This window comes from Oryctolagus cuniculus, chromosome 9 (genome assembly GCF_964237555.1).
Source record: "Oryctolagus cuniculus chromosome 9, mOryCun1.1, whole genome shotgun sequence".
Taxonomy (NCBI): domain Eukaryota; kingdom Metazoa; phylum Chordata; class Mammalia; order Lagomorpha; family Leporidae; genus Oryctolagus; species Oryctolagus cuniculus.
In genome coordinates, this window is record NC_091440.1 from 131,860,915 (window position 1) to 131,886,688 (window position 25,774).

The 25,774-nt window shown below is 48.8% G+C and overlaps 1 protein-coding gene across 5 annotated transcripts in view; it reads left to right on the forward strand.

The window, feature by feature from the left end:
* LRRK2 (leucine rich repeat kinase 2) overlaps nt 1–25,774 on the forward strand; it is a 161,976-nt gene that overhangs the window by 113,382 nt on the left and 22,820 nt on the right. For all 5 annotated transcript variants that reach the window (XM_070049663.1, XM_070049662.1, XM_070049661.1 and 2 more), the window contains exons 36-41: nt 99–245; nt 380–571; nt 1,205–1,351; nt 5,540–5,640; nt 13,927–14,117; nt 21,075–21,235. In XM_070049663.1, the coding sequence (XP_069905764.1) occupies nt 99–245; nt 380–571; nt 1,205–1,351; nt 5,540–5,640; nt 13,927–14,117; nt 21,075–21,235 (939 nt within the window). The remainder of the gene's footprint in view (nt 1–98; nt 246–379; nt 572–1,204; nt 1,352–5,539; nt 5,641–13,926; nt 14,118–21,074; nt 21,236–25,774) is intronic.

Below are 25,774 nucleotides of genomic sequence, written 5' to 3' on the forward strand. Positions count from 1 at the left end.
GATAGGTTTGAATACTGTGTCTTGTGTGTGCAGTACTGTCAGCCTCCCCCCATTTACGTGGGGTCACTGATTCCCGGATCCATCTGACCCTCTTTCAGAACGAGCGCTTCGCCCCAACAGAATGTACTGGCGCCAGGGCATCTACCTGAACTGGTCTCCTGAAGCTTACTGCCTGGTGGGATCTGAAGTCTTAGACCATCACCCAGAGAGTTTCTTAAAGATTACAGTTCCTTCTTGTAGAAAAGGTAGGGGAACCGATTTAAACTGTGAATTGTGCACACTTCTAAGGAGATCTAACTTGAAGTCTTCGCAGTTCTTCCCCAGCTCTGGGGCAGGCAAGACGTAGACGGACAACTGAACTCTGTTCTGGATTATGCAGGCTGCATTCTACTGGGCCAAGTCGTGGACCACATTGACTCTCTCATGGAGGAGTGGTTTCCTGGGCTGCTGGAGATTGACATCTGCGGCGAAGGAGAAACCCTTTTAAAGAAGTGGGCATTGTATAGTTTTAATGACGGTGAAGAACATCAAAAAATCTTACTGGATGACTTGATGAAGAAAGCAGAAGAAGGTACGCTTTGGTACAGTGTTCTCATGTCTTCGATGATGCTTCAGTGTTTGTGAAGGGCCTGCTTTAACCAATGTAACAATCACTGTCCATGTGGAGTGAGTTTAAAATCACTACGTTCAGTTATGGTGCCGCAGTTCAGAAAAATAGATCCTTCTGGTATTTATAGTTGGTGAGATACTGTGTTCTGAAATCAGAAATTGTTGATGTGTGGCTTGGACATTGGCTCATGCAGTAACACACTGTCATCTGGGAACTGGAAGCTCCAGCTCACCCTGTCTCGCAGAATCGTCACAGAGATTAAAGTTGGGAACAGGCTGACGATCCTGTCTGCCATAAGATGACTGATTTGTGAATATTGCAGAAGTAGAAAGCAGATCACTTCCTAGTCAGATGCCAAGTAGTTAAAGAAGTTCTTAATATCGAGTGAATGAACCTGGGAATGAGTTGTACAAATTCTAACCAGTTAGCTAGTAAGTGGACTTTTAATTTTCTCCAGAAACCTAGGATTGGTAAGATAAGCTAAGGGAGTGATTAGAAATGGAAGGAACTGTGTTATTATGTTTTGACAGTAAAAAAGCAGGTAGATGTATATTCCTCAATGAGACGTTAAAAAATCTCATGCATCGTTCTCAGGAGACCTCCTGATAAATCCCGATCAACCGAGACTCACCATCCCCATATCTCAGATTGCTCCGGACCTGGTTTTGGCTGACCTGCCTAGAAACATTATGCTGAACAACGATGAGCTGGAGTTTCAGCAGGCTCCGGAGTTTCTCTTAGGTAACTGCTTTTGTTAGTTTGAGAATACAGACGGTCTCCTTGTAATTTAGAGGATATTCAGTCATGGTGCATTCTTAAATGTTCTGTGTCTTCACACACTCATTATTTGATTTTTCTTTTGGGGTGCTCTGTTGTAGAGTGACTTCTTGTTGCAGACCTGGAATTCGCACCTGCTCCCGTAGAGTAGGATCTGTCTGAGGCTGGGTTTGCTGTGGAAGCACAGACGTATGAACCGGGTCTTGGCCTTTGCTTTCGTTACTGGGATGCGGGGAGAGCTGGAGGTTTTCTGTTGAGTAAAGCGAAGCAGCCATTTCTCGGTCTCCACAGAACGGAAGAAGTGAAAGAGGAACTGTCTATGGAGCCGTAGGCAGCCCCTGACAATGCGGAGTTCTCAAGAAGTATTTATAAAAAATCTGGCATTAAAAAATCCGGAGCGTTAAACTGGTGACACACTCACACTCTTTGTCGTTTTTTTCTGTGCTTCCCAAACAGTTACTGTTTGTTGGCTGGTAACGTGAGTTCAGCCATTGCTATCCAGCAGTGTACGAAGGACATAACTCATGTAGTGTCTTCAGGTGTTCACAGAAAGATACTGAAATCATGGTCACCATGCTCCAATATTTGCATTTCTGTCTTTCGTCCTGGGCCTATCCTGTACTTGGATGTGGGCTTTGAGATCTAAGAGATGTTTTAGCACACAGTCCAAACATTTAATGCTTTTCCACAGTACTTTTGGAAAGAAATGGTGAGCATATAATTTGTCATTACATGTCACTGACCCTCAGAATAAACGATAATGTCCTCATAACCTCGTGCTGTGTATGAAGACCTGAACTACTCAGCTCTTTGGTTAGCTGTTAAAAAAAAAAAACTATTTTTTTAAAGTTTGTTTTCTTAAATGACAAGTAAAACTTGTACAGATTTATGATGTACATCATGATGTTTTGACATATGTATATGCAGAATGACTAAATCAAGCTATTTAACATATTACCTCATTGATAATTTTTTTTAGAGGTTAGAGTATTTAAAACCTACACTTTGCACATTTTCAAGTATACAGAATATTGTTGTTAACTGTAGGGTTACATATTCACATTCCAAACATTCCTGGAAGTCGTTGGGAATGGAAAGTATTTAATTTACTTAGTATAGAATATTTGAAGACAGTTGACTTTGCATAGAGTTTGTTGTTGTATGTATACATTTAACATCAGTTAAATCACCAGGGCGAGAATGCCTGAAATTTGTCCATAATGTTATCAGCAAAAATATGTCTAAAATTTGAGACATCACATATCAAGCCAGAAAGACTGCTTTTCGATTGTTCTTCCCTCAGCTTGAGAATCTTCAGTGAACCTGTGGCTCTGCAGTTGTGGAGGTGAAGACAGTAGTGGAGGTGGATTAACCTTCTCCTTCCCAAATGCAGGGCTGGGCTGGCACATCTTAGTGAAAAGGTCTCTTTCACAGGCGTTCTTTGAGCGATAGATCTGTGAGGCCCGGTGTAAGTGCCTAAGGGGTTCCCAGGCACACTGCTTCTCTGGAGCTGGTTTTTAGGAGAGCCACCACGTGGCACCGCAGTGGTGCGGTTTCATGGGGCTTTCTTTCCCGCCAGACTGTCACATGAAGCAGCAGTCCTTCACCTTGTTTGTGTGGGCAGTCACTGGAAAGACTCCACGTTGATGTGCGCAGACTCTCAGGGAAGGTCTTTACAAAAGGAGAAACCGCTCCCACCTGAAATGCCGATCTGTTTCCCGTGAACATCGCCTTGGGTGTCGGAGCCGTCCAGATGGGACTTCCTTATTTGAGATTCCACCTCCTCTACCCATCTCCTCCCTTCCCTGTCTGCTGACGTCCTTTCTCCTGGTTAGCCAGCCCTGTTTCTGATTCCAGTACTTAACCTTCGTGCTCCCTGCAAGTCTCTCACTGTGAACAGTATTCATGAATGGTTTTGTAAGTCAAGTAGTTACTAAGTACTACAGTGATAGGATAGGGGTCTCCAAGACTGGTAAGACACAGATAATACTTCTAACGTGTTATAATCCAGTAGAAATCTAAGACATACTCAGAGGAGGACTTTGTAACTTTTATTGAGACGTTGCTCGGAAGAAAAAATTAATGTATGGTTGTGTAAGCTCCTCATGGAGACTGAAACAGTACACAGGCAGATGCTTCGCACAGATGTGCAGTTCTGCTGTTTAGAAGTAGCGCGTTACAGCCTTGTTACAGTTCCGTGTAGGTTCTTTGAGTTCACTCACCCAGGTCCCTCAAGTGACATCGGGCTCTACACATGAACCTTTGGTTTTGTACGTACTGAATGGACCGCATGTCATAGGGCTGCCCCCAGCCACTGTCTTGAGCCCTGGTTTCTCAGCACGTGTGGGTCCTTGCAGAGTTGGTGCACACGCAGGCAGTGAGATGGCAGCACGGCTGAGCACTTCCGTGTACCGCACAGCGGGGGCATGCGGCCCTGGAAGTCCACCATGTTCTGGAAGTTCTGACTGTTGGTTTATCTAGAGCAGTTCTCCACCCTCTTCACTGTCACTAAGGAGGAAGAAAACCCCAATGACCGGCACCTCCTGCAGCTACTTAGATCAGATTCTTTGAGCCTAGACATTTATATTCATAGGGTTTTAAAATATTTATTTATTTATTTTAAGGGGGTGAAAACTGAAACACACATACACACACACACACACACACAGGGGAGATATCTTTCATCTGCTGGTTTATTACCCAAATGGCTGCAATGCCAGGGCCTGGTCACACCAAAGCCATGAGCCCAGAACTTCAACTGGGTTTCCTGCATGGGCGCCAGGGGCTCAAGTACTTGGACTATTTTCTGTTTCTGTCACAGATTAGCAAGGAGCTGGATCCGGAGAGCAGCCCAAGCTCGAACCAGTGCTCTGACCTGGGATGCCAGCATTGCAGCGTAGCCTGCTGTGTCACAGTGCTGGCCTGTTTTTTGTTTATTGATTTGCTTTTTTTTTTTTTTTTTTGAGAGAGTGTATCTTGCATTTCTATTAGATTAGAAACATGCTAAAAGTATTTTTTTTTGATAGATAGATACAAAGAAAGAGAAAGTATCCTGCATCCACTGGTTCACTTCCCAAATGCCACAGTGGCTGGGGGTTGGCCAGGTTGGAGCAAGGAGCTAGGAATCCAGTCTGGGACTCCCATGGGAGCAGCAGAAACCCAATCACGTGAGTCATCAGGTGCTGCACCCCAAGGTGCCCATTGGCAGAAAGGGGGTGTCAGCTAGAGCTGGTACTTGAACCCAAGCACCGTGATAGGGGGTCTGAACATCCTAACCAGCATCTTAGCTACTGGGCCAAGTGCCCACCAGATCTCCGTATTTTTAGAAAGCTACTCAGATATGTTGCTTAGCCAGGCCTGGGAGGAAAACTCGTGGACTTGAGCCTCCGGAATGAGAAAGACAATGAAAAGAGAAGTAGGACAGGAATTCAGAGCCACGGTATGAGTATGGGGCTGACTTTGGGTTTCATGTTGAAAGCAATGTGGAAGAATTCATTTCAGAGCAGGAAGGTGGCCCAATGTACTAGAACCAGAGAAAATGAGTTGGACGCAGTGGACCCGGGGGGTTCTGCATCTCGGCAGGTGCACCAAGGGCACTAAATGGATGAAGGGGCCGTGGCCATGGAAAGGAAGGAGTGGTCCTCCCTGGGGCCTCAGAGTGGACACCGGTTAGCTGTGGGCCTGGGCGTGGGTGCAGGGAGTTACAATAACCTCAGTTTGTTTCCTCAGGTACGTGCAGAAGCTGGGGTAAAAGCTGGTCTGGAGGAAAAGTGATGGATGTGTCTGTTGAGGGAATGCAGTAGAGATTTAGGACAGCATTCCACCGACGCGGCCAGGACAGAGCAGGAGTGCTGTCGGCTGCCTGGAGGGGGGGCTCCAGGCTGGGAGTGAGGCTGTGAGGGTCCTCCACCTGCAGGGACAGCAGAAGTCAGTGGAGTGGCGGGGTGACGGAGGGGATGCAGGAAGGTCAGGGGTGCACCCTCAGGTCAGGGTTTCAGCTCATGGAGTAGACAGAGGAGGAGGCTGGATGTGCTGAAGCAGGTGAGTCAGATTTCTCTTCACGTGGTCAGCAGAGGGAAGAAGGGATCAGAGCTCTTTTGGTGGATATGACTTGGACACCGACTTCAAAGCTCTGTCTTGTCTTCTGCAAAGGGGACGGCAGTTTTGGATCCGTGTACCGGGCCGTGTACGAAGGAGAAGAGGTGGCGGTGAAGATTTTCAACAAGCACACGTCTCTCCGGCTGCTGAGACAGGTGCGCGCCCCCGGGGCAGCCTGCCCCCAGCTCAGGCGGGGTCCTCTCTGGGACTGTTCCTCCTCAGGCAGTGGGGGGGGGGGGCTGCGAACCCACGACTGTACTTCCCCAGAGGTGGGCGGAGTTGTGTTGCAAAGCCCTGCCTTGCCCGGACTTTAGTTTGTGGTGTTTTGTTTCTTTGTTGGAAAATGAAGACAAGACAGTATTAAAACCCCGGGCCACTGTGAGCCTTCAGTGTGGTGTGAGAGGTTTGGGGAGACCCCGGGCTCCTCCTTCCCAGTCCAGCTGCTCCCACGTGCTGTGCACCCCAGCTGCCAGGCCACACCCCATGGTGTCAGGTGGCACAGTCCTGGGCCTGTTGGGCTTGTGTTACTCCCTGACAGACAGACTTGCAGCAGCTGTGCCTCTTGCCAAGCTGAGGCCACGCAAGCTCCTGCCTTCAGCTCCCAGTTTTCTGAAGAGTACTTGCATTGTGTTTTTCTGCTCCGCATACGTGGGCATCGGTGGTTGTACTGAGTGTGGCTTCTAAGTGTTCAGGTGAGATGAGCCGCTGGCAGTGTGACCGCACATTGCTACCTTGAATGCAGGCCAGAAGTTAGAACTCTCGAGTTTGCCTTCTTAGACCCTGCTGTCTTCCTGCACCAGGCATGGGGAAGATGCCACACTCCTCCTCTTCCCCATGTCCACCTCCCCAAGTTCAAAACCATGGGCGGTTTCAGTTTTCCTACTTTACTAATATTGTGACTTGAAATAGTTGAACTTGCTGTTCAGTAAAGTGACAGGTGAGCAGGTGCTGACCCCTGGCTGGGCGCGACGGGGAAGTTAGCAGTCTTCTTCCTTGTTCCCTTCCCACTGCTTCCTTAAGTTCTGTAATGTGTTCTGTTCTCTTGTAGTTGAAGAATCTAACATTTGTTTTCCTTCTGTAATCACAATGAACTCCTTCATGTTTGATTGAGAGTTTGGTTCTGAAAACAAAACCGGTAAATGCCAGTTGGAGTTGACTTTTTATTTGCACAGAAACAAAGCATTTTAGCTAAGGAAATGTCACCTCTTTCAGTCACCTGTTTTTTTCCTGCTTGATTGGGACTATTCCAAATATTCAACTCAAATGGAATTCTCCATTATATGTTGCACAGCAATTGATAAAAAACAGGACTTTAATTTGAGCCTCAATTATGTTGTGATTTCTAAATGTCACTGTTAGGGTTTTCTGATTATCTCTTTTTCAACATATTGAGAGAAAGTAGCTCCTTCTACAGTGCCTTTAGGAACCCCTAAGTTATGCAGTTGTGGGGGTGAAGCTTCCTTTCTTTCTGAGCCTCCCCCCTGCACCCATGACCTTCCTCCTGCACCTGTGACCTTCCTGCTGCACCCGTAACCTCCCTTCTGCACCCTGTGACCTCTCTCCAGCACCCCATGACCTCCTGAACCCATGACCTCCATGCTGTACCCCATGATCTCCCTCTGCTCCCTTGCCCTCCCTCCTGCACCCCGTGACCTCCCTCCTGTACCCCATGACCTCCCTCCTGCACCTGTGACCTCCTGCACCTGTGACCTCCCTCCTGCACTTGTGACCTCTCTCCTGCACCCCATGACCTCCCTCCTGAACCCTGTGACCTCCCTCCTGTACCCCGTGACCTCCCTCCTGAACCCTGTGACCTCCCTCCTGCACCCCGTGACCTCCCTCCTGCACCTGTGACCTCCCTCCTGCATCCCAAGACTTCCCTCCTGTACCCTGAGACCTCCCTTATGTACCCCAGACCTCCCTCCTGTACCCCATGACCTCCTCTCTGAAGGAGAAGCAGGGTCTCCCGGGGGCTTGCGTGGTGATTACTCTGGTTCCTTGTCCCGGTCTGCTTGATGATGCCCAGTGTTTCCTGGTTTCCACGGCCTTCTCTTGGTTGGAGTGTCCTTGTCCTTTCTGTTGGAGAGTATCTTCCAGTCATTTTTTTGAAGAAAGAGTGCTTTGGAGGTGGGTGTTCTTAGCCGTTGCATTTGAAAAATAGCTTAATCGTGCCTTCAAGTCAGCTGGATGTGCTTTCACACTATATATGACATATATATCATCGCTATATATGATGTATTTTAATTGTTTGAAATGTAGAGCTTCCATCCGCTGCTTCACACCCCAAATGACTGCAAAAGCCTGGCCTGGTCCAGGCAGAAGCCAGGAGCCAGGAGCTTTATCCAGATCTCCCACATGAGTGCAGAGGCCCAAGGACATGGGCCATCCTCTGTTGCTTTCCCGGGCTCATTACCAGGGAGCTGGATTGCAAGTGGAGCAACAGGGACGCGAACCTGTGCCCATATGGGGTGAACCTGTGCCCATATGGGATGCTGGCACTGCAGGTGGCGATTTAACCCTTCACACCACAGTGCTGGCCCCACACTACAGTTTTTTTTAGAAATGGAGCTTTGAAATACTTTTCCTTTTACGCCATGAGGAGAATGCAATGACTTTGTCATCTGCTGTTGCTAAGGAGACGCCTTCTGTCAGATATTTGTTCATATATGGGTCCCTTTGAATTTTGTTTTGAAAACTGAGAATGTCATCCTTTGGATTTATCTGGTTTGGGGCACTCTGAAATTTCACATGTTTGGGTTTTTGTGTGGGTGGTTTTCTATCCTATAGGCCTCATTATTTGGTAGAAATTCTCTTTTGTGCATTGTCTTCCATGATTCATTATTATCTTAACAGTTAATAGCTACTTGCTGAGTGTAGGTGAGCAGCTCCTAGTAGCAGGCGAGGAGCTGGGATCCATAGCGGGCCCGCAGGAGTAAGCTGAACTCATCAATCAAGTTGCTGTGTCAAGAGCCTGTGTCTAGTCACTTAAAATCCAATATCTCTTTTTAAAATTTGAGAGAGAGAGAGAGAGAGAGATAGATAGAGACGCTCCCCTATCTGCTAATTCATTTTCTAAATGCCCACGAGGACTGGGGCTGGAGCTGGGGGCTAGAAACCCCACCCAGGTGTGCGTGTGAGTGACAACAATGCAGTCACTTGAGTGATGGAGAGGTTTGGGTTTGCAGGAAGCTGAGCTCAGGAACAGGAGCTGTGACTGCAATCCAGGCACCCTGATGGGAGAGGCGGGCACTCTAACTGTGATCTGAACTGCTAGGACAAATGTCTGTCCCAAATTTTCTTAGGATAATCAAGTTTTTAATTTCCAGCAAGTCTTTCCTGCCCCAGGAATTTCTGTTTGTATCATTAAATTTTAGCCTTTTCTATTAATTGCCTTGTTGCTGTTTTTTTTTTTTTCTTAAGATTCATTTTATTTATTTAAAAGGCAGAGTTGGGGCCAGCGCCACGGCTCACTAGGCTAATCCTCCGCCTAGCAGCGCCGGCACCCCGGGTTCTAGTCCTGGTTGGGGTACCGGATTCTGTCCCAGTTGCCCCTCTTCCAGGCCAGCTCTCTGCTGTGGCCAGGGAGTGCAGTGGAGGATGGCCCAGGTGCTTGGGCCCTGCACCCCATGGGAGACCAGGAAAAGCACCTGGCTCCTGGCTCCTGCCATCGGATCAGCGTGGTGTGCCGGCTGCAGCGCGCCGGCCGCGGCGGCCATTGGAGGGTGAACCAACGGCAAAGGAAGACCTTTCTCTCTGTCTCTCTCTCTCACTGTCCACTCTGCCTGTCAAAAAAAAAAAAAAGGCAGAGTTGGGGAGGGGGAGTGGAGAGAGAGAGAGGTCTTCCATGGGCTGGTTCACTTCCCCAGGTGGCCATGACAGCTGGAGCTGTGCCAACCTGAAGCCAGGAGCCAGGAGCTTCTTCCAGGTCTCCCACGTGGGTGCAGGGGCCCAAGGATTTGAGCCATCTTCTACTGCTTTCCCAGGCCACAGCAGAGAGCTGGATCGGAAGAGGAGCAGCCAGGACTAGAACTGGTGCCCACATGGGAAGCTGGGGCTTCAGGCCAGGGCTTTAACCTGCTGCGCCTCAGCGCCGGCCCCCGTTGCTGTTTTTTTTTCCTGAGCTGCTTGTCCTATCAGTTGATCTTGTTCTCTTTTATGTTGTTGGTTTTCCAAATTGGGTATTTCTTGGTAGCTCTTTATATGTGAATTAAGGTCTATTCTCGTTATTAAAGGTAACTGGAGTGGGTATTCTGTGAACAGGAGCGTGAACCAGGATTTTCTCCCGGTGTGCATTGCTCACAAATGCTCTTTCCTTAGCTTACGTGGGCAGGCGTCTCCCGGGCCCACTGATTCGGTGACAGCTCGGTCGGGGCCTCTCCCCTAACGGTGCTGTCATCGCGATGACTTCCTAACTGCTGTGGGCTGCACTGATTTTTCCTCACTTGGAGGAAAGTTCCATACGGCTCTAGATGCTCTCTGGTGTGTCTCTTCTTGGTCCGGAATTTGTGCAGGGAGGCTCACCTGATGGTCACAGGGTGTGTTCACTTCATGGTGCTGAGGGATTCTCTGTATAATTCCTCTCACCTCCACATACTGGTTTTGTTAGCACAGAAGGTCTTTTGTCATTGTGGAAAACTGTTCCAGGCCTCACAATGAAATATCACAAATGTAGAAGAAAAGTGGGTCCCTCTTACAGACTGTTGTATTTTTAAAGAACTCAAAACCCTCCTATGATCCCATTAAAAAATGGAAATATTGTTGGCCTCAGTTGAATGGGACCTGCCTTTTTGTCAATGGGCATGGTGTTCAGGGTAGTGCTGTGTGCTGATTGGCTTAGGCTTGTGTGGCTGAACCAGTCACATGGCAATGGGGTTGGTGTTAGAATATTCCCACCTCGTCTCTGAGGCTTGAATTGAAGTCAGGTGCCCTTAAGTCCCTGAGTTGTGTGGGTGAGGGCTGACACCCTAACTGGAGCAAGCTTTTGGTTCCTGGAGCAACCACTCTCAGCTGTGTCCCCTTTCTCTTTTCTTATTGGGTTACTTTTGAAAATTTTCTCTCTCTCTCTCTCTTTCTCTCTCTCTCTTTCTATTTTTGAAGTCTCTGTAAATAAATAGGAATGAAGGAGAGAGGGTGAGAGGGACACCATATCCAGTGGTGATTTTGTCATCTATACCAGAACTCAACTGTAATTTTTTTTTTTTTTTTTTTTTTTTTTTTTTTTTTTTTTTTTTTTTTTTTACAGGCAGAGTGGACAGTGAGAGAGAGAGACAGAGAGAGAAAGGTCTTCCTTTGCCGTTGGTTCACCCTCCAATGGCCGCCGCTGCAGCCGGCGCACCGCGCTGATCCTGGCAGGAGCCAGGAGCCAGGTGCTTTTCCTGGTCTCCCATGGGGTGCAGGGCCCAAGCACCTGGGCCATCCTCCACTGCACTCCCTGGCCATAGCAGAGAGCTGGCCTGGAAGAGGGGCAACCGGGACAGAATCCGGCGCCCCAACCGGGACTAGAACCCGGTGTGCCGGCGCCGCAAGGTGGAGGATTAGCCTATTGAGCCACGGCGCCGGCTCACTCAACTGTAATTTTAAATCTACTCATCCTTACTTTTGTTTATAACTTATTAAAAATAATTGTTTATAACTGAGTGTAAATAATGAGTGAGCATTAATAATACATAGTTAAATATTTCAGTTATTCTGAATCACGAAAAAAAATTTCATCTCTGTGCAAAACATTCCAGGGGCGTTTTTAATTATCAGTAGCAAAAGTTACAACACAGAGCCGGCGCCGTGGCTCACTAGGCTAATCCTCCACCTTGCGGCGCCGGCACACCGGGTTCTAGTCCCGGTCGGGGCGCCAGATTCTGTCCCGGTTGCCCCTCTTCCAGGCCAGCTCTCTGCTATGGCCCGGGAGTGCAGTGGAGGATGGCCCAGGTGCTTGGGCCCTGCACCCCATGGGAGACCAGGAGAAGCACCTGGCTCCTGGCTTTGGATCAGCTCAGTGCACCGGCCGCAGCGCACCGGCCATTGGAGGGTGAACCAAGGGCAAAGGAAGACCTTTCTCTCTGTCTCTCTCTCTCTCACTGTCCACTCTGCCTGTCAAAAAAAAAAAAAAAAAAAAAAAGTCACAACTTAGTTCTGGGGATAAGTCAGCCATTTTCTATAGAAAAACAAGTCTGTGAATCGCATCTGGGCACAATCGCTGAATCCCTGGGTGATTTGTTACATAAATTGATTGTTTGGTCTTGGTTTCTGGTCTTCAATATTTATTTCAAGTTTTATAAACTGTGTAACACGTGGGGATTCTGGATGTGTGCACAGGCAGTGCGGTGAGTCCAGGGAAAGGCACCGGGACAGAAGGGAGGGGGACACACAGTGTAGCTGCCTCACATCCAAAAACAGCATTCTGTTGCCCAGCACTTCATTGGGAGGGCCATTCTTTTGTAGATTTATTTATTTATTTTTATTTGAAAGGGAGAGAGAGAGTGCGAGGGAGAGCATGATTGATTTTCCATCTGTTTGGTTCACTCCCCCCATGCTTCAAACAGCTGAGACTGGTTCAAGCTGAAGTCGGGAGCCAGGAACTTAATCCAAGATTCCCACCTGGTGTCAAGGACCCAACGGAGCCATCTCCTGCTGCCTTCCGGGGTGTGCATTGGCAGGAAGACAGAATTGGGAGTGGAGCTGAGCCTGGAAGCAGGCACTGCGATGTGGGGTGTGGAGACCCCAAGTGCAGTGTCACCCAGCCGCTCAGCCTAACGCCTGCCCCTGCAGAGTGGTTTCGAGCGCAGTCCCAGAGTGGGGCGGATCCACTGGCTTTCCTGCTCCTCCCTCTCTGCCATCAGTGAGCTGCTTTAGGAAGACAGAAGTGGCTCAGGTTTCTGTCTGTGCCTCTGAAAGTAAACAGCGCTCAGTGGTTCTCACCAGTTTTCCCCAAATGAGCTAATCAGACCTGGGAAGGCTGTTTTATCTGCTGAGTAAATGTGATTGCCCTGTGAGGCTTTGTTCCTGGGAAGCCCTCTTGGGGTACTCCGCCTGCCTTCTTCGGCTTGCAGAGTTCTGCTACTTGGTGTCCTGATGATTGCAGTGGGCCTGCATGCGCGGTGTGTTTGAAGCTGGGTGTTAAGAGGCAGGGCTTCAGCCGGCACCGCGGCTCACTAGGCTTATCCTCTGCCTTGCAGCGCTGGCACACCGGGTTCTAGTCCCGGTTGGGGCACCGGATTCTGTCCCGGCTGCCCCTCTTCCAGGCCAGCTCTCTGCTGTGGCCAGGGAGTGCAGTGGAGGATGTCCCAAGTGTTTGGGCCCTGCACCCCATGGGAGACCAGGAGAAGCACCTGGCTCCTGCCATTGGATCAGCGCAGTGCGCCGGCCGCAGCACACCAGCCGCGGCGGCCACTGGAGGGTGAACCAAGGGCAAAGGAAGACCTTTCTCTCTGTCTCTCTCTCTCACTGTCCACTCTGCCTGTCAAAAAATTAAAAAAAAAAGAGGCAGGGCTTCATTGACCTCGGTTTAACACATGAATCAGTTTCACTCCACATAAGCTGTACTTTACAACTAAGTTGCAGCTTCAGAATAAAGCAGAATATTCAATGGAGACAAAGACAGCCATGCCCCAGAGGAGATGGTCAGGAAGCCTCTCTGGGGCGTCTGGGAGGAAGCAGGTGGGCCACATCACCACTACTAGAGTGAAGGCCAGCAGGCAGAGCCCAGTGCATGGGGAATCACAGCACAGCTGTGGCAGGGGCGCCATGAGGTCACACGCCCCCAGCGCATGGAGGGGCCACACGAGGCCTCTGACTCCCTGGAACAGAGAGCTGTCACTGCAGCTGGGATTGCATTAGCGAGACTGGCCGACGCAGGTCAGTTGGATGGAGGGGTAGTGTGAGCTGAGCGGCTGGAAGCCTTCAGCCACGGTGGAGGAAAGGGATTTCTAGGCAGAAGGACTCAGTGGATGGCAGTGTGGCTGAGCCCTGAGAAGGAAGAGGAGGGAGACGGAAGAGGGGTCCTCGGAGGAAGGTTGGGGCTGCATCGGGGAGGCCACGAGGCCGTGTGCGACTTGAACCTAAGGGTAATGGGGACTCAGGGGGCAGACAGACATTGCCCTCAGACATTGTCTGTAGACGGGGGTCACAGGTGGCACTTGCCTGGATGCCGGTGGTGGTTGAGTCGCTGTGGCTGCTTGGATTTCCAGGCTGAGACGAGAGTGACCCATATGAGCTGTTGGCCCGAGGACACTGTGCATCCTGTCTTCAGTACGGGTTCTGGTGAGCAGGGCAACAGTAAAGCATCATGTAGGTGTTTCGTTCAGACAGCAGTTGGAACGTAGCTGTTGATTACTGAAAGTCTGGAAAACATCCAGTAGCAGCCACCCAGCCCCCTCCGAACCGCGGTCACCTGCAGAGGGAGCCGCGCGGCCAGCGCCTGACCCACAGCTCTTGGGCTTTTGCAGGAGCTGGTGGTGCTCTGCCACCTGCACCACCCCAGCCTGATCTCGCTGCTGGCGGCTGGGATCCGCCCGCGGATGCTCGTGATGGAGCTGGCCCCCAAGGGCTCCTTGGACCGGCTGCTGCAGCAAGACAAAGCCAGCCTCACCAGGACCCTGCAGCACAGGATCGCGCTGCACGTGGCCGACGGCTTGAGGTACTCGGGTGGCGTGGGTTTCTGTTCGCTGGTGACTGGTCTGACCCACACCCACCTGCAGGCAGGTGCATTGAGTCCCAGTTTGGGTGGACGCTACCAAGTCCTGGATGAGATTTTGTAGCTCATCATTAGCGGTGGGCACACGGGGTCAGCCCTCGCAGCGGCCAGCAGTTGAGTTTGCTGCATAGAGCCTGTGGTCTGAACCCTGGACCACCCTGCGACCTCTGAGCAGTGAGGGTCAGCCTTCCGAGGGTCAGAGCGGGAAACGGGCAAGGACTGGCCCACCCTCCTGAAGTGGACTGGAGGGTTCTAACGCCCAGCCCTGGGACACGTCCAGCCCTGCAGTCGGGCATGGGGTGGAGCCTGGGGCAGGCAGCACAGCGTGGATAGACAGCTCTGCCCCTTGGACACAGCAGATCCTGTCCTGCATGCTTACAAGTGTGACTTGCTATCTCTCCTTGCACTTTTGTCCTTTCTCATCACCTGGAAGTGGTGACCGATGCGGCACGTTGTGACATCAGGAGGACGCTTTGTAGTCCCTGAAGCCGTCCCGACATCCCCTCCGTGTCCTCTGCTCTTGCCCGGTGCTTCACCTGGGAAGTCCCTCCTCCGTCCCCCCCCCCCCATTCTTCCTCTCTCCCCCCTCCCCTCCGTTCCTCCTCCCGAGCCCACATCTTCTTCGTCATTTCCTCCATCTTCTCAGCCTGTCCCTCCAGCACATCTTTGCAGCTCTGCCACCAAATGAGTCTCTGTGCAGCCCCTTCGCAGGTCCCCTCCCTCCCAGCTGAGTGTACACCTCTGACATCTCTGGCTGTGCAGCTGCCACTGAGCCTCGTCATGTAGCCTGCCCTTCACGCAGCAGCTGAAGCTGGATCCGAGCTCCCCGCCTTGCCTCCCAGTCTCTGAGCCCAGCGGCTCGGCTCTCGGCGGCTACTTGAACGTGCCCGCGGTTTCCCTTGCTCTTTGTCCTGCCGACATCGCCTTCCTCCCATGCTGCCTTGGCTGGCTTTCCACTTGAGCTGTCTCCGCAGAGAAGACGGCCCCGATACCCGGTGTCTCCAGCACCTGTAGTGTTTAGAGCTGTCTGGACGTCTTTCTGTTTTCACTTTTAAAAGCTGCCTGTGCTACCAGAATGTGAGTGCAGTGGGGGCCTAGACCTTGATCTTGTGCACCGTGTGTCTGCAGCACCCGGTGTGGTGCCTCCTTGGCACCCACATGTGGAGGAAGGAGGGGGAGGCAAAGGGTGTGCAGCATGCAGATCCCTTCTGACCCGAATTGCTGCAAATGTGCCCTGCAGGCAATGTTCAGAAATGTCAGTGGAACAGATGGATGCACAGCGAACAGGACCGGCCCAGGAGGCTGGAACTATGAATGGCTTGGAGAGCACGTAGTAAGAGAGTTAAATGCATGGGTTTCCCACCGGAAAGGGCCTGGAAGTGCCCAAAATCACACAGATGATGAAACGAAGCGTGATGCCAGGGTTTGGATTTGTGTTGCAATACCCGTTTCTGAACGCCAGGGGGAGCCTGTGGTAGATTGAACGGGGTGACTGCAGGGGGACTTGTGTTTTGTTTTTGTAGCTTTCCTGTAGTTGAACTAACTCAAGGTCTCAGTTTTTCCCTCATTCCTCCACACCATCCCCAAAGTGCTCATGGATAGAATAAAGAATTGCTGCTTTTTATCTAATATAGTTTGGAAAAGCCTCACCTCTAAAATAACTTGCTTCAGTTCCTGGAGACCTTCCAGAAAACATGAACGATGTCTGAGCACTTTGCCTGCTGGGTTCTTTGCCCAGTGCTGGGGGTGCCTCTTAGCTCTTGTACCACAGAGGGGGAGTAGGTTGTAGTCTCTGCCGGTCTTCTGCCAGCCCTAAGGATGTTTGTAAAACTCAGCATTATGATTTGTTTTCCCAGATATGTTATTGCATAGAGCTAGAAGCCCAGAGAGAGAAAAGGCAATCAAATGAGAGCCGTTGGTGCTCTGGGGCAGTAGGGGTAAGCCTAAGCCGCCATCTGCAGATCCAGCGTCCTACATGGGCCCCAGTTCAAGTCCTGGCTGCTCCACTTCCAATCCAACTCCCTGCTAATGTGCTTGGGAAAGCAGCAGAAGATGGCCCAAGTGCGTGGGCCCCTGCACCCAAGTAGGAGATCCAGGTGAAGCTCCTGGCTTTGGCCTGGCCCAGCCCCAGCCACTGTGGTCATTTGGGGGAGTGAACCAGTGGATGAAAGATAACACACACACACTCTCTCTCTCTCTCTCTCTCTCTCTGTGTGTGTGTGTGTGTGTGTGTGACTCTGCCTTCCAAATAACTGAATAAATCATTTAAAAAAGAAAAAAGCAACAAAATGAACTCTTTGGAGTCCTTTAAGTGATGGGGTTGTTCAGGTGGTTCAGCAAGATGTATGGGGATCTTTTCACATTATTCTTTCTTCTACAGACTTTTTAAAACAGTGTTTATCTACTTGAAAGGGAGAGAGAGACAGAGGTCGAACTATCTATCTATCTATCTATCTATCTATCAACTATCTGTCTTTCTACCTTCCATCCAGTGGTTCACTCCCCAGATGGCTGCAGTGGTTGGGGCTGGGCCAGGCCAAAGCCAGGAGCCCAGACCCCATCTGGTTCTCCCACATGAGTGGCAGGTGGCCATCTGCTGCTGCCTTCCCAGGTGCATTAGCAGGGTGCCGGATCAGAAGTGGAGTATGTAGGATTTGAACTTGTGCAGGAGTAAGGGATGGTGGTGTCCCAGGCAGGTGCTTAACCTGCTGTGCCGCAGTGCCCGCCCCCTGTCATCCTGCGCTGGACACATAGCTCACATCTCTAATTCAGTTCCATCCTTCCAGCACGTTGTCAGCTTCTGAGTGCCTGTGAGGGTCATCACTTGCCTTCTTCATAGGTTTACGTGCTCAGTATTTGCAAAGCTGGCTTTACCCTTTGCTACTTCCACCCCCCAGGACCCTGTTCTTTGCCTTGTACCCTTCACTTGCAAGGCCAGGATCCTCCCACAATGAAGAATGCATTAATCCACCAGCCCTTTGGCTCTTTTTACGTCTTCTTTTTTCTGTTTTTATTTTTGTTTGTTTTATTTTATTTTATTTTTATTTTTGACAGGCAGAGTTAGAGAAAGGGACAGAGAAAAAGTTCTTCCTTCCGTTAGTTCACTCCCCAAATGGCTGCTATGGCTGGTACGCTGTGCCAATCCGAAGCCAGGAGCCAGGTGCTTCCTCCTGGTCTCCCATGCGGGTGCAGGGTCCCAAGTCCTTGGGCTATTCTCTACTGCCTTCCCGGGCCACAGCAGAGAGCTGTACTGGAAGAGGAGCAACTGGGACTAGAACCCGGTGCCCATATGGGATGCTAGCACTGCAGGCGGAGGATTAACCAAGTGAGCCACAGCGCCGGCATGTCTTCTTTTTTTCTTTCACATCTTTATTTATTTGTAAAAGCAGAGTGACACACACACAGAGCGGGGAGGCAATGGTGGGGGGAGAGAGAGAGAGATCTCGTATCTGCTGGTTTACTCCCTAAGTGCCTGCAACAGCCAGTGCTGGCCCAGGCAGGAACCAGGAACTCCATCCAGGTCTCCCGTGTGGCTGGCACAGGCCCAAGCGCGTGCACCATCTTCCACTACCTTCCCAGGGCCATTAGCAGCAGAGAGCTGGTCGGAAGTGGAGTGGCTGGGAACTGAACCTGGATTGCAAGTGGTGGCTTAGCCTAGTGCACCACAACACCAGTCACAACTGCGGCCTTGGTCAAGTACTTCCAGGGAATTATCATAATACACCTTCTAAAATTAAAACCCCATTGGTGGCTGTAGTTTGCCAGTGGTTCCCAGCTCTGTGGGCTGCACGCCCAGCTGATGGCTGTAGCATGAGAGCCTGTGTCAGTGCCTCTGTCCTCCCCCAGCCTTCTCTGCTCACTGAACACATGCCGTTATGTGAAAAGAATTGATGCTTGTTCTTCAAGATTTATTCATTGAAAGGCAGAGTGGTGGAGACAGAGACAGAGGGGTCTTCCATCTGCTGGTTCACTCCGCAAACGGCTACAATGGGTGGAGATAGGCCAGGCTAAAGCCAGGAGCCTGGAACTTCCTCTGGGTCTCCCACACAGATGCAGGCGCCGAGCACTTGGGCCGTCTTCCACTGCTTTCTCAGGCCATTAGCAGAGAGCTGGATTGGAAGTGGAGCAGCTGAGACTTGAACCAGTGCCCTTATAGGATGCCAGCGCCTCAGATGGTGGCTTAACCTGTTATGCCACAGTGCTCACTCCTATTTTTTTTTTTTTTTTTTTTTTTTTTACTTCTAAACAATTTTGACCAACATGGAATACTTCTAGATTTTCATGGGGTACCTTGCACGTCTCACCACGTTTGTCCAGGGTAAATTTGGCCTGTGCGGCCCCGGGTCTTTTCTGTGTGTGTGTGGCACCTGCACAGTTGTCTGTAGTGTGTGACACCGTGCCACACTGCATGCTGGCATTCTGGAGCACTTGGGGTCGTTTCTGTCCTGGCATTTGTGTGCCTCTGTTCCCACGGGGTTCTGCCCAGCAAACTCGTTTTCCCTGGGAATTTGCTTGTGTCTCTGCTGTGAGGCTCAGCTGACGCATGATACATGAGCCTCCCGACCACGACTGTGTGCCTACTGCACGAGGAACCTTGCACGAGGCGCAGAGGAGGGAGCGGTGGAGGTGAGGTTGTGCCTGAGTGGCTCCAGGGAGGGGCAGAAGCGGCCACCCCCTGTGTCCTGTTCCCCCCGGTGCTTCTCCAGCGTTTGTGAGTGGCGTTCCTGTGGCCACCTTTGTGCACCTGTCTGGGATGCAGAGACAGCTCCGCACCTTGGCTGGTCCTCACGGGTGCTGAAGACATTTCTGTTAGATGGGTGAATGCATTCCACTTGTAGACTAATTCTGTAAGGATGAAATAAAGGTTAAATGAAGAAAGGAATTTCTTAGCCATTCTTTTCAAAATTTCTATTAAATCACGACTGTTTCACTGAATAATGACCAGTTTATTTTCATAAAATATTTGACAATACTCACTGTCACAATATGTAAATTATATTTGAATTATTGCCAGTAAGGCAGGATCTGTAATTATTACTATTTCAAAGGGAGTTTTCTGACTCTGTTGAAAGCTATTAAAATCACATTTTTTAAAGATTAAATTCTGTAATTGAACGTTTTAACTAGGCCAGATAATGTCTCTCTCCTGCTGATATTATTCAAATTAAGTGTATCTAATTTTTTTAGCCTACGGAAGGTATTCTGTATCTGTGATCTCTAAATATCCTGAAAGCAGCATGCATTACAAAGGCTTTGGATGCTGCTCCGTGGCGTGTGACTGGGGTTGAACTCTGTGTTCACCTTCAGCAGGAGGACAGGCCTACGGCTTCTCAGTGAAGCCCTTAGCAAATGCCTTGCTCAAGCTCCTTACTTACGTTAAGGTCACTTTCATTAGGACCTTGTCTTATTTTCTCAGCCAGAACTAGGTTTCCTGAAATGCAGAGGGCTAACGTCAGATTCCTCACTACATCCTGGAAGGGAGGCCTCCCTACACCGTTGATGTTACAGTTACAGGACACCTGCCCAGGCAGCCCTCGCGCAAGCCCAGGCTCTCCCCGCATTCTGCTCTAATCCCTACAGCACTGATGGGGACTAAGTAATGGAGTCAATATTTACCCAGAGAATGCGAACCCGAGCAAACACAGGACTTACGCTTAGGCCCATTAAGTCCTGTGAAGAACTGTGCTTTCAGGCTGCTTACGATATGCCCGTGTGCGATCACGCGCATGGTGGCAGTCAGCTGACCTCCAGGGAGAGAGAAGACAGAATCGGGGAAAATCAGAGTTTCACATGTGTTTAGGGAAAGACGGTAATAGTCAGTCAGTGGGCCCAGTAAGCTCTTTGATTGTGTTTCTGGAGTAGATGAGGCTTAGTTGAGATGAAAACATTGTGTGTGTGTGTGTGTGTGTGTGTGTGTGTGTTGGTCGTTAGGTTTTGTCCTTTGCCTAAAATGTGCTTATAGCTGTCTGAATCGGTCTCTGAAAGGAAGGGTTTGACACCAGCCAACGTCATCTTTCCTCAGACAGTGTTCTGTGTATTCTAACTCAGTCCAGATGTTCTTCGTTAACTTTATGAAAGAATTGAGTTTGCAGTAAGCTGTGTCTTTCAGCACAGTAAGAGATTAGGAGTTTAAAAAAGAAGTCAAAAAAAAAAAAAAGAAGTCACACATTCTGATTTGTTATTATTGAAAAATTGTAAAATATTCTCTGAACCACTAGGAACCATTCTAGTCAGAAAAAATTGAATGTGAGAGATAAATAGAGAGAAATTTCAAAGCTGCAATCAACTTGTATGGAGTTTCCAGAAAGTCCTATGAACTCTTCGCATATTTACGTTTGAAAATATTTACAATATTCATATACTCATCAAAGGAGCTCAGAGTTCTCTTCAGTAATTGCTACTGTGGATGAAAGAAAATCTCCAAGAACTGGGGCTTTGTCAAGACAGTTTTGTCCTTTGAGTTTAAATTACTCACTTACCAGGATTGATAATTTTTAAATGCATTTTTTGTAATAGTTTGATATGGTTTGATTTCCTTCTGAAGTATCTCTTTGGGGGTCAAACTTAGTAAAATAAAGTCTGACTCTTTGCATCTTACCCATTTGATGGGACTTCACAAAGTTCCCGGAAAGTGGAATGGAAAGCTGAGTTTATTTTGGTATAAATTGTTCTTGGATTCCCTGCTTTTGAGGAGTCTTCCAAAAGTTCATGGAAAATGTGTATTAAGAAAAAAAAAACTGCTTGGGGTTGAAAAATGGTTTGCACTAAAATAAACCTAGCTTTTAATTCTGTTTTCCATGAACTTTTAAAAGTACCCTTATACATATTCAAGGGACTCACAACCAGAGGGATTGTGGCGTAAGTGCAGTTTGCTAAGACTCCGTGTGCACTTGCTGGCAGATACCTGCACTCGGCCATGATCATCTACCGGGACCTGAAGCCCCACAACGTGCTGCTGTTCACCCTGTACCCCAACGCCGCCATCATCGCGAAGATCGCCGACTACGGGATTTCTCAGTACTGCTGCAGGATGGGCATCAAAACCTCAGAGGGCACGCCAGGTGGGTGACAGGGTGCGGTGGGAATTGTCCCCGCACGACGGACAGCCGGTGGCCTCGGATGTGAGTTCGGAAGTCAAACACCATGCCTGTTACATTGTGGGCGGGTATTGTGTAAATTATTGTCACTTCCTGCTGTGATTTTTATCACTGTATCGTGTGCCACACACAACACAGTCACTGATGTGATACTGAACACAAACACGAGAATGTTTGACGTCAAGATACATCTTTAAAAGTCATGGGGCAGGTGTTTGATGCAGTGACACCCCTTGGATGTCCACACCCCGTACCTGAGTGCATGAGTTCAAGTCCTGGCCCTGCCTCCAATCCAGCTTCCTGCTGATGTGCACTGTGGGAGGCCATGCATGATGGCTCAAGTATTTGAATCCTTGCCACTCATGTGGGAGGCTTGGATGGGCTCCTGGCTTTGGTCTGGCCAAACCCTAGGTATTGCAGTCATTTGGGGAATGGACCAGTGCATGGAATATTTGTCTCTCTGCCTTCCTAATAAATAAGTAAATAAATGAAAAAAAAAAAGTCTTTTACTGGGTGAAAGGAATGGCAAGCCCTTTGTTCTGGGTACTTTTGTCTCGGTATGGTTGCAGGAGCCAACCATTCTTGAACAGGAAGTTGTGCCTGGGTGGCGCTTAGCCCTTTGTGTGGTTTGAATATCTTTCTAAATTCTCCTAATCCTGCCGTAGGTCCTGCTATGATTTCTAGTTGGCAGACAAGGAAACTAAGCTTGGAGAACACTACCAGGATGCAGAGGGTGTGGATGGCAGACCCAGGTGGCTGCAACCAGAGCCTCTGCACACTGCAGCAAAGGCAGAGCAGGGCGGCGACTGACAGGACTGCGGGCAGCGCGTGGCTGCTCGGGACGGTGAAGGTGGGCAGTAGCCAGCTTTCGGGAACTGGAGAGTTTCCGTGTTAGCTCAGTCAGATGGATGTGCTCAGTTATTCCCTGCGCAGGGCGCCCGTGGAGTCTGGGTCTGCTGGCAGCTGCAGCTGATGGAAATGAATGCTCACTGATGGCTTCCGCTTGGTGATAGCCCGGGAAACAGAACAGTTTCTGGGAAAACCGAAGGTTCCTCCTGCATCGTACACTGCTCTCTGGTGGATACTGTGAACATGCTCTGCTCAGATGTTTCTGAAAGGAAAAGAAAAAATACATATATCTGCATCCACTGTGATATGCATTTACACCTAAATTGTAAATGTATCATCCTTCCTGTCGATACTTCTTTTTGTTCTCATTACACTTGTTAAAATGTAAGCATCTCCGACAGACTGTTTCTAAAGATAGTTTTTAGACAATGAAGCATATTGCTTAATTATTTTGACATTGTGATTGTTATGATTCTCCAAGGAAAAATCATGCGTAATTTTCATTCATTTATTCATGCATTTGCAAACAATTTATTACACTCATACCAAGGATCAAACTGGCTCAACCACTTAATGGTTGTGTGGTGTTCATCAAGAAATTGTTAGCGTAATCAAGAGTATGAGGAACTCACTGGATGTCCTTAACAAAGCATTTAGAAAGGCCTTATAATTGAGACGCTTCCTGAATGTATAAATAATACTGTATTCCCGTGCTGGGGATCACACCACTGAAGATGTTTGCTTTGGAAGACAGGAGAAAAGGTTAAAAGCGTTTCCATGTGGCAGCGAGCATTTGCTTCCATATCGTCACAGTTACCCTTCTCAGTATCCTCCGACTTACTGTGAAAAACTGTGCAGCCTCCCGTGCCCCTTGATGGTCTCATTCACTGCTGGAGGGGTACAGAATATGTGCCTTTAGTGGGAATTGGGAAATGAAATTAGACTGCCGTGTTTGCCAGTTTTGACATCTTTCAATTAAAATTGCGCTAAGAGTAAATTTGCTGAGCATTTTAAAAATCCTTGGATAGTACCTTGTTAGAACAGAGAACCAATCAATACATTGAATGAGCAGTAAATAATTGGGTAAGATTTAAATAAGCCTCCACAGTGTCTTTTAAATTCTCATAAGCATAAAGTCGGTTAACGGATCTATTAATGTGTGCATAGGTGATTGTTTATCAGTTCTCTTGATTTTTCCATTCCTTAGCTGTGTGGCTGTAAGAAGTCGTAGCATTTCTGAAAGGATTATGTCATTTAGGAGATGGGAAATCATGGCTGCTGCTGTTCCTGTGTGTGCTGAACGGCGTGCTCCAGAGGTATCTGTAGAATGCTGGAGCTGAATGAGTTAGGAGGTTGTAGATTCTTTACTTACATCATGGGTACTCTATTAAGGAGATACAGAACTATCATTTAAAGACTTTTAAATTTTTTGGTTTATTTTAAGAGGCACCAAGACAGAAAGAAAAGAGACAGTGATGGATAGGGAGAGAGCTCCTGTCTCTGGGTGTGTGCCCAAATGGCTGCTCTTGGGGCCAGAGCCGGGAGAGAGAATGCCATCTGTCGCTACCCCTCTTCGTGGAGGAACGACACAGGACCCTGCGCTGTTCTTTTGTCTGCTCGGCCCTTCCTGGATTTGCTGCTGGTCCTTCCCGGGTTGGCTGCCGACCCCTCCACCTCCGTGGAGGGGCGGCTCCCCCTGCCACTTTCCCCACTTCTGCGGGGGAGCGGCACACCGCCAGCTGGCTCTCTCGGGGGCTGCTCAGGTGTTCCTTCAGATGTTCCTGGTGCATGTTGTCTCTCTCCTCCTTTATAGTCCTCTTCCACCAATCCCAACTCTGCTACCCACACGCCGAGTACGCTGCTCTCCTCCAATCAGGAGCAGGATCAGCTCCTGCAGCTTATCAGTCAAGTTGGCGAGAGGCAGCTGCATAGAAGTTGTTTGCTCCCTTTCAGCGCCATATTGTGGGAGAGCAGATGCATAGAATAAGTCTTAATTCCAATAACTTAGTCTGGTCCGAGTTGCCCCCCCACAGCCATCCAGGTCTCCCCTGTGGGTGGTTGCAGCCCAACTGCCTCGTGGGATATGTGTGTTAGCAGGAAGCAGGAGTCCAAAGCTGGGGCCAGGACGTGAACTCAGGCACTTTAATGTGGGTCATGGGTGTCATAACCGGTAGGCTGACTGCCCACCCCTGTGTTAGAACTGTCTTCAGTTTTGGATATGAAAGTGGTATTCTAATTATATACATGGAATGTGTATATTATACATGATATAAAGATTATATACACTACATGCTATTTGAAGCTATTGCTCTATAAATATCAGAGTATTGTTACATAATGCTATGTTAGTATGACATATAGTACATTAATATACTCATATATGACTGTGTGAGCTTGCATAGATAGGGTGGAGACAAGCGGCCAGTGCACGGGGCCACCGTGCTCCAGCTCAGTATCTGGTGTTCTTGCCAGTCGAAGGTCACCTGAGCATCGTTGCTTCCCTACAGGCTCTCAGTCCAGAAACTGTTTTCAAATTGAGACATTTACTCCTCGAAGCCTCGAATTCATATTCTGTTAAATTTTCCTGGCTGCCTGTGGAAGTTACTATAACCCTAATACATATTCTTTGGAAAACAAATTAATGTATGAAAAAGAAATTAGAATTCACACATCATTTCAGTGCCTTGGACTAATCATCATTACCTGTTGGTGTATTTCTTTCTAACCTTTGACCGTGTGTATTCTCTCACACTTTTTAGTTTGAGAGTATTTAAGCTGCAGAAAAACTGGGCCCGTAGTAACGTATAACCCAGGCAGCACAGGAACAGGTTCACTCATACTGCCTTTTTGTCCCAGCTGTTCCTCCTCTTGCCGTCTTTACATATGCATAAAATCTTTGGAGTCTGATATTAGATATCATACTGTTCATCACTAAACACGTTTGGCATAAATTTCCTTAAAATAAGGATGCTAATTTGCATAATCAGAATACCATAATCACAGCTAAGAAAATGATTCCATTTTTTCACATGTAACTTTCTGTCAAAATTGCATTGCATGTTTTCTTCTCATTTATATGATAGCATTTTATCTTAAAAAATGATTATGTAACTGCACAGTGTGTACTGTTTAACTCTTTCTCTTGTGGTTGGATTTCTTTAGATTGCTTATACTATCTTTTTTTAAAAAGATATATTTATTCATTTGAAAGAGTTAGAGGAGAGGCAGAGAGAGAGAGAGGTCTTCCATCTGCTGGCTCACTACCCAGTTAGCCACAATGGTCAGAGCTGAGCCAATCCGAAGCCAGGAGCCAGGAGCTTCTCCAGGTTTCCCATGTGGGTGCAGGGGCCCAAGGACTTGGACCATCTTCTGCTGCTTTCCCATGCTGTAGCAGAGACTGGGTTGGAAGAGGACCAACTGGGACTCAATCCGGCACCCATATGGGATGCTGGCATCGCAGGCAGAGGCTTAGCCCACTAAGCCACAGTGCTGGCTCCTATATTGTTACCAATATTATTGAAATGCTCGTTTTTTGGGGAAGAATTCAAAAATGGTTTATTTTTCTTGTGGGTTGAGAGGATTGTTTCCCTTTAAAAGAATCTAGGCACGAACCTAGAACAGCAGCTTTTACTTGTTTTAGGTGGGGCTTTTATT